The sequence below is a fragment of the Cervus elaphus genome, chromosome 13 (genome assembly GCF_910594005.1).
Source record: "Cervus elaphus chromosome 13, mCerEla1.1, whole genome shotgun sequence".
NCBI lineage: Eukaryota > Metazoa > Chordata > Mammalia > Artiodactyla > Cervidae > Cervus > Cervus elaphus.
Window position 1 is genome coordinate 62,420,159 of NC_057827.1, and position 8,311 is coordinate 62,428,469.

General features: G+C 51.3%; 1 protein-coding gene across 1 annotated transcript; it reads right to left on the reverse strand.

The window, feature by feature from the left end:
- Window positions 1-711: 711 nt before the first annotated feature.
- On the reverse strand, window positions 712-5,563 carry TCL1A (TCL1 family AKT coactivator A). The gene is made up of 4 exons (XM_043922451.1): window positions 5,374-5,563; window positions 2,414-2,584; window positions 1,931-1,991; window positions 712-1,446 (listed from the first exon to the last, which is right to left on the reverse strand). The coding sequence occupies exons 1-3, from the start codon at window positions 5,491-5,493 to the stop codon at window positions 1,935-1,937; spliced, it is 348 nt and encodes a 115-aa protein (XP_043778386.1). The 5' UTR covers window positions 5,494-5,563; the 3' UTR covers window positions 712-1,446; window positions 1,931-1,934.
- Window positions 5,564-8,311: the final 2,748 nt, after the last annotated feature.

An 8,311-nucleotide genomic window follows, 5' to 3' on the forward strand; every position in this document is an offset into this window, starting at 1 on the left:
GGAAGCAGTATTTTTCTTCTGTAATTCTCAGATACTTAACAACCTATTGATATTTGTGTCCTGACCCTGACATGGCTCTGTGATGAAGAGCTGTGGACTAAGGTTACACCAAGTGAGGAGGAGCAGTATTCCTTTGACTGGAAGGCATTCCGTTGTGATGCCAGAGGTCCTGTTTACCTGTTCAGAAGGTAAAGGAACAAGGAGCCCCAGCGAATCTTGAGAAGAAAGCAGAAGGCTTCTGGGGGCTGGGCTGTGGCGTAGAGTGTGGGAGGAAGGGAAGGACTCTGGCTGGCTGGCTGGGGACAGTGTCCGGCAGGAGGGGCTCCTGCTGGGATTGGAACTACCCAGGGAGGGACAGGAGACAGAGCTGGCTGGACCAGGAGGGGAGCAGAATGGGGACAAAAAGGTGCGAATGTGTGTGTATGTCCTGAATACCAGGAGAGGCTGACTGTGACTTTTTGAGGTCACTTACTCCAGTGGTTCTCAAAACTATACCTCTAAGAACACTGGGCTTTTTGAGCACTTGGATTATATGAAAATAAATTCCAGCCTTATCTCCAAAGTAAAAACTACACACACACACACACACATATACAGTAATTTCATGAGTATTCTTTCCCTTTCAAATATTCTTACTTGGTGACTGCTCCTGCTTCTCTCCACTAGAATCAAGGTCAAGGATAGAAGCTGGTCCAGCACAAAGTTAGATGAACTGTCTTACATTTAATCAGTCAACATTACAAAGTGTTTACGCTACATACAACTTCATAACATCCGGGTCTGAGGGCATCTGTAAAACAGGGGGACCTCCAACCTGTCTTTCCACAGGTGGGCATTCAGAGGGCCGGTCCACCGCGCTGGCCTGCCGGGCCTCCTGCCATGTCCCGGGCTGGGCGCCTCTGAACCACAGGCTTCGGAGTCCTGAGCACTGACCCAAGCCCCTCCCAGGCCGTCCTGTGCACCCCACCCAGGCTGCTCGGGCAGGGGGCGGGGCTTTCGGGGCGTGGGCGGGGCTTTTGGGGGCGTGGCCGTGTGCAGGCTGGGACCATGCGAGACAGCTGGTTCAGGGGCTCAGAGACCAAGCGCAGGCAAGCCAGCCCTATTCCCTGCGGCCAGAAGGATACAGAGCTGAGGGGATGGAGTGGGAAGCAGTCCAGGGTGTGCAGGACGTGACACTATTTGCTGTGAGGGACGGAACAGGGAGAGAGGCTGAGACCATCAGGCAGCCGAGAAGACCAGAGGCAGGCAGAGCCGGGGCACGTGGACCCCGAAGCTGTGCCCACACGGCCTCTCCCGCAGGCAGGTCCGGTCGGGGGAACTCATCCTCTGTCCGTCTGTCCGACCTGGGTGTGGTGGAGCAGATCACACAGGGTTGGTAGGTACAGGAAGGTGAACGCCAGCACGAATATCCCCCTGGCAGGCTCAGGGCTTGGGAGGAGATGGGAGCTGCGGGACCGGGGACAAACGAGAGAACAGGGTCAGGGGCAAAGGGAAGGAAGGGGTGGAGGGGCTGGGGTCTGGATAGGGGAGCCAGGGGGTCAGTACTGGTCCCCAGAGCCCAGGACTTACGCCTAAGTCAGCGGCTTGGCGTGAGAAGACCTGGATCTGAAACCTGACTCTGTGATCTGGACTAATCATTCTATGTCTGAACCCCCCCCAACCCCCGCCACCTATGAACTATAGAGTTAAATACTGTCCAGGTCTGGTGATGTGATGGTCAAAAGACCCCACGCCTATGAAGCACCGTGCAACTGTGTGCCCCTAATATTAAGGAGATGATCGGCTCCTGAGGTGTTAAAGGAGAGCGAGCCCGGGTCCCCAGCCCCGGGGACGATCGGAGGTCAGTGCAGTTGAGGATGGGGGTCAGCACAGCCTCCACGGCGGGGAGGAGGGGCGTCCCCTCTTCCTCACCTGGCCCCGGAGTGCTCACCTCATCACTCATCCTCTGGGTCCGGCAGCTGCTCCAGGAGCATGTCCTCCGTGCCGCCGATCTGAGAGAGAGGGAGGTGGAGGCCAGAGCCCGGGATCCTCCATCCCCTCCCACTCCTGGCCCTGGGATTGGGGTAGCAGCTGGGAACCTGCGTGGGGGGGACCCCAGGGGCCTCGTCCCCCCAGCCTGCAACCCTAAACTGCCTGCCAGAGAGGTGCCTGCCACTAAGGGGGCTTCTGTTGGAGACCCCTGAGGCTGGCTGGTCATTCACTTTTAATGTCTCACCAATCCAGTCCTAAAAATATCTGCCATTGTAAAGTCCCTCTTTTTGCGGGGGGCGGGGGGGGGGCTGGAAGTGGAGGGTATGGAAACTAAAATTTCCATTTACTGGAAAATAAATGGACTGCAGGGGCCAGACATGGGGGCGGGGGAGCGGGGTCAGCCACGACCACCTGACGGGTCCCCAGAGAAGCCCACACTTGCCTTGATATGGTACACTATGCGCCAGAAACTGGAGTCTGAGGCTCGGTACCTCCTCCCAGGGTAGAGCTGCCACATGACGGGCAGCTGGTACGGGCCCAGCTGGCTGGGGCACACAGGATCCCCCAGGGGCACGTCTTCCTGACGCAAGAGGACTTGGAGGCCACTTTCTATCTGAAGAGAAGAGAAGGCCAGGGCACACCCTCAGGGTCCGGCAGGCACAAATACCCACGGCCGCCCAGCCTGCAGCTGAGATGCTGGTGATCACTGCTCCCCAAAGATCCAGTCCCTAAGCCAGACAATGCTCCTCTCAGGGGGCTCAGGCTGGGCCGGGATGAGCAGCACTTGAGTGGGTCAAGATACCCAGACAGGACCACAGAAGGTCCACCTCGAGACCAGTGCCTACTTGCCAGGGAATGCCAGGAAGCCCTGGGGCTTCTGTAACCATGGTGTCTGGGGTCTGTTTCAGCTGATGTAGGATGTTCTTGGATTATTCATTATCATGCATCCCCTTTGAAACAGGAGATCTCCCCAGACCCCGGCATCAGGTGACAGAGCACATTTCACCATCTCCACCGCAGTCCGTTTCATTGCGTCTCACTAGACTACAGAGACACCAACCTGCCGCCGAGTTGGTCCTGTGACCCACAGCCAAGTCTCAGCCCCGCAGCCAGGGTGTGTGTCTAAAAATCCTGTCCCTCCGCTGCTGGGTGCCCTTCGACACCTTCCAGTCGCAGGCAGATGAGCTGGAATCTTCACCATGGCCCGCAGGCCTGCTGAGCCAGGTCCCTGCCTCTCTGACCTCCTCTCTCACCTCCTACTGTTCCATCCCAGTTCCTCCATCCACTCCGCCACACTGACCTCCTCACCATGTCTGGGACACACACGATCCCTCCAAATAGAAATCCCTCCTACTTGCTGTCCTCTGCCTGGAACATTCTCCCCTAAGTCCATGCAGGGCTCACATCCTTTTTAAAGGCAGTTCTCTGTTCAAATGAACGTTATGTCTATAAAGACAAATGCCAGAAGAATCCAACTCTATGATATCCATAAGGGGCATGCCCAAACAGATGTCCAAAAAGGTTTCAGAGAAAATGATGGGCAGTTTGCAGGTACATGCAAATGAGGACTCTGGAGGGGACCTGCATGAAGACCCTATGCCTGGTTCCTGCCTGCTATCCCATTGGAGTTATCCTACACAACTTCCCACCCACCTCACTACTGTCCTGTCCCTCTCCCTGAGTAGAATATCAGCTTCACAAGCAGTGGGATTTAATACCACTCACTGCAAATCCCCACAACCGAGAATTCTTGACATATCAATCCGACACTTATCTTTATTCAATGATTATTTTTCCAAAGTGGAAACAGCTTTTCAAATTTTGTCCATGAAGTAAATTAGAATTCACTGTTAAAAAACAATTCAGAATATCTTGCAAGATACAAGGGTGGAAATCACCATTCCTGCCATGTTAGGATATGACTTTCCATATCCTTGAACCATTTGAAGTTTTCTTATTCATCTGTTGTTGACTTACATAAATATTTTCAGATGAAGAATACTAGTTCTTTAAAGTTATGTGGAGAAAATCCTGTCCCAAGGTTTGCTAAATGGTTTTGTCCAGAATTTATAATAATTATGTGAAAAACTCTCCTTCACAGTTTCAGCATATTTAAGAAGATATACCCCAACCAGAGATTTAAAAAAGATATTCACTTACATTTTCCTCAAATACTTGACTTAAAGTGAATATATAACTCAATTTTTTAAGTATATATATTTCAAAGTCTTAAAGGACAATAAAGATGCAAATTTTAGACGGTGGTTACATTTTAGATGATGTTGCGCGGGAATCCCAACCCCATTACCTACAAGCAGCACTACTTTGAACAAATATACATTTTTATGCCTCTATTTCCTCACCTATAAAATGGGAAAACAGGCATTCTCAGTTATTTTTTGCAGTTTTACTATTATATTCATAAATGTTCTAATGAGATTTTAATTATGCTTTTATATATTCTTTTAGTTTATATATGCAAAGTTTCAACTGTTTTCACCTAAGTTTCTTTGAGGAAACCCATGCTCTGATGGAAAGTGCTTATAAGAGAGTTGTATTTCTTAAAAAAAACAAAGTTAATATTAACTAAAGATCCGTCTTAAGGCATCACAGGTAAGTCAGTGACTATTCGGTACTGCTTTATGCCGTGTGAAATTTGTTTCTTTCAAAGAATAGAGGAGGTAGGAAATATCCCAAACTCTACTGCAGTGATTCCCAAACTTGGCTGATCTTAATTTGTGGAGGGTCCTTTCAAAATACAGATTTCTGGGTTCACCTATGGCGATTCTGATAATCGGCCAAGGGCGGTAATCACTTTCTAGTGTGAGTCGTTCAGTCATGTCCGACTCTTCATAACCCCCAGACTGTAGACCCCAGGCTCCTCTGTTCATGGGATTTCTCAGGCAAGAATACTGGAGTGGGTTACCATTTTCTTCTCCAGGGGATCTTCCCAACCCAGTGATTCAACCTGAGTCATCCACACTGCAGGCAGATTCTTTATGCCCTGAGCCACCAAGGAAACCCAAATCACTTCGGAGACACGATTATTCCCATTTTATGGATTAGGTCCGTGAGACCCAGAGAAATCCTATTTCACTAGAGATCATATTCATAGACTCCAGACATACTGGGTTCCCATCCTTTGGCTCTGTGTTTCTCCCACCCTGCTTTCCTGGCCAGGAGAACCTCTCATCCTCAAGCCCAACTCAGAGTGGTTTCATCTGTGTGTCCTGGCCGCCCTGGGCGGACCTGCCCTTCTGAGTCTTCCCGCCGCCACCCTTGCCCTGCGGCATCTGAGGGTGTCCTCTAGGGCCTGCACGACCTGGGGCGTCCGGCTCCAGACCCCGGGCCATGGGGGGCCGCTCATGCTGCCCTGCACGCCCGGCCCCACAGCGGCTGTACCTCGATGGTTATGGGCAGCCAGGTGCGCCGGTTCTCGTCCACATACACGGCCTTTTCCCAGATCCACAGGTGGTCCGGGTGCAAGGGCGTCTGCGCCCTGAAGAACGGGCCCTCGGCCATGGTGCCTCAAGGGGTCTGGAAGAAAGCACTGGAGCCGCTCGGGGTTTCTTGCTGGTCCACGGGCTGCAGAGCCTCGATGCTTTATAGCCGGAGGGCGCGCGGGCGCCCCCAAGAGGTGGGGCTGGAGGAGGGGTGGGGCTGGAGGAGGGCAGGAGGGGGCGGGGGGGGAGGGGCGAGGCAAGGGGAGGGGGTGGGGTGAGGGGAGGGCGGGGCGGGGCGAGGCGAGGGGAGGGCGGAGCGGGGCGAGGGCGGGGCGGGGGCGGGGCGAAGGCGGGGCCGGGCACAATAGGATCCGTGGGCCCTACACCCAGACCTGCCTGGTGTCCTGAGACCCTTGCAGCCTCTAACTCAGATGCAGCCCCACAGACTCAGGGCTTCCTCCAGACCCCAACCTGAGCCAGCCTTGCGCTCCCCACTGCCGGGGAGGCACTCAGGTCTGTGGCCTTGGCCTTTTCTTCTGGAAGCAGTCACCAGCGCCCTCCGCCCCCCTGGACGCTGGGACTCCACTGCTTGTGTGCGGCTCCTTGGAGCCACACTGCAGATTGGGACTCCGAGCCTCTCCTTGGAACTCACAGCCGACGTTGGGCAACCCAGAGCCAGGACCCCCTCCACATCTGGGATCAGAAGAGAAGGGTGCAAGCCTGAACCAGGCCTGGACTTTTCCCAGATTCACGGCACCACTTTAGCCTGTGGATTTGGGTATCAGAGTCAACTTCCTTGGTAAATTGCAACTCTTGAAGCCCCTGTGCCCCTCCCCCACACATTTTCCACTCTTTGATGATGCTGTGGTCATCTAATAGCTATTGTGAAACACGGTGGTGAAGAAACATGGGTTTTTCCCTTTATAGGCTTTGTATTCATTAGTGAAAACATCCTTCGAAATGAATGCTTAAAAAGAAACCCCTCCCTCCACCCCAAGATCAGTGGATTTGAAGAGTCCCTGCATTATAGGATCAAACTGTCTCCCAGTAAATTGCATCAACTGAGGAAAACAATTTCATTTTGCAGTACCACATGCCCATTAAAGCAATTATGAAAATAAAATACAATGAAAAACATGTAAAACGGGCTCCAACCTCGTTGCTCAAACATCACCCAGTGGTTTCTTGCCTCACCTTCCAGCTCTTTCTCGTCTCTCTGACGAGACGCTGAGAAACTAGTCTGTAATCTTTTGAAAATGTCTCAGAAGTGAAAATGACCTTGACACCTGAGCCCCCTGACAGCAAAGGTATGAATCTGCACTTCTGCCTATCCACACAGCTTAATTCCTAAGAAGGTGCTGAGGTGGCCTAAGGAAACAGAGATACATCAGGATTTATCATGAACACAAAATAGAAGACAGACACCAAGTAAAGTTGGAAGTGGAGGGAGGTGACTTGAGTCCAGGAAACCTCTTTCCCACTGTAGCCCCTAGTGGTACTGCTATTTAATATTCAGACTTGTGGCTTTCAGGTTGATTTCCCTCTGGCTGGTTCTTAATTCCAGACCCAGAGAGCCACTGGGAGCAAGATAACATGGTCACACGCTCTGTTGACAAAGTGTCAGGCCAGTCCAGAGCTTTGAGGTCAAAAACGAGAACAAGTCCTGCGTAAACAGTGTTGCTGGGAGGGCCTCTTTTGGCAAGGGAAGGGGGCACTCAGGAGCCGGTGTGGCCACTGAGCCAGCCACATGGATGGCTCCAGGACCCAGAATGCCATGGGGTCTGCTGATTTCATTAGCACGCGTTCTGCTTTCCTAAGAGGCCACAAAAAAATGGACTAAGAATAAGGCCCATTTGGCTGGATACACTTCTAAATGTTCTGGGAATATGATTGCCCCTCACACTCCGCATATTAAAAGAATAATGTACATCTTCAGTTTCACACAAGGGCTTTTTAACATTGAATAGGAGTATGTGTCATTCTTGTGTAGGACTTAGAAAATCATTTGAGAAGCAGATCCGAGATTCAATGAGTGAAATCAGCATGACTGGGTAATTTGTCGAGCAGCTTCTGTTGGAGGCCTGAATGCTCTTTATGAAAATTCCATGAGAGGGGAAACACAGCTCCTGTGTGGTCCCAGAGACAGGGGAGCCCCTTTAGCATCTTATCTACCCCATCTTAAGTCTCAAGGCCAGCCAGCCAAGCTTTAGAGCTGTGTGTTCCTTTCCAACTCTGGCCGTTATTAGACTACCAGCTCCCTGAGGATAATGAAGATGATATTTCATATAAAAATTAACACAAGGCAATTATGTTGACTCACTCTTTTAATAGTATCTTTAACTCACGCTTTCATGTCCTAACTTGGAGCCAGTTTTGACTTTGCCTGTATCACCTGTGAATTCGGCAAATCCTTTGCCATCTTGGCCCCATTGCCATACTTTTCTAATGAATGAGTCAAGCTAGATGGATGCTCTCTAAGCCCATTTCTAACACAACAGCCCCTGCTTCTCTGATAAAGTTGCCTAGTGGAGGAGAAAATAGTTAAGAAGTTTTGAGCAGAGTATTTCTGGGTACCAACGATGCCTGGAGAATTCATTCTTCAGGACCAAGGAAGTCATTCTTCTTGTTTGGGTTCCTCAGAGGGTTTGGGGGGTGAGTCATGGTCATCAGCATGATCTAGAGCTGTGCAGCTCTGAGTATGGTCTCTGACCAGCTACATCTCAAGTCCTCCCCAGATGTACTGAGTCAGAATCTGCATTGTAACAAGATCCCCAGAGAATTTGGGGGCACATTAAGTATTGGTCTACCAAGGGAGGATCGGAAAGGAGAGATGGTGGTGTCTGCCTCCCTCCACCAGTTCCCTCTAGATCTCTTTATGACACAAGAATTAGATATGG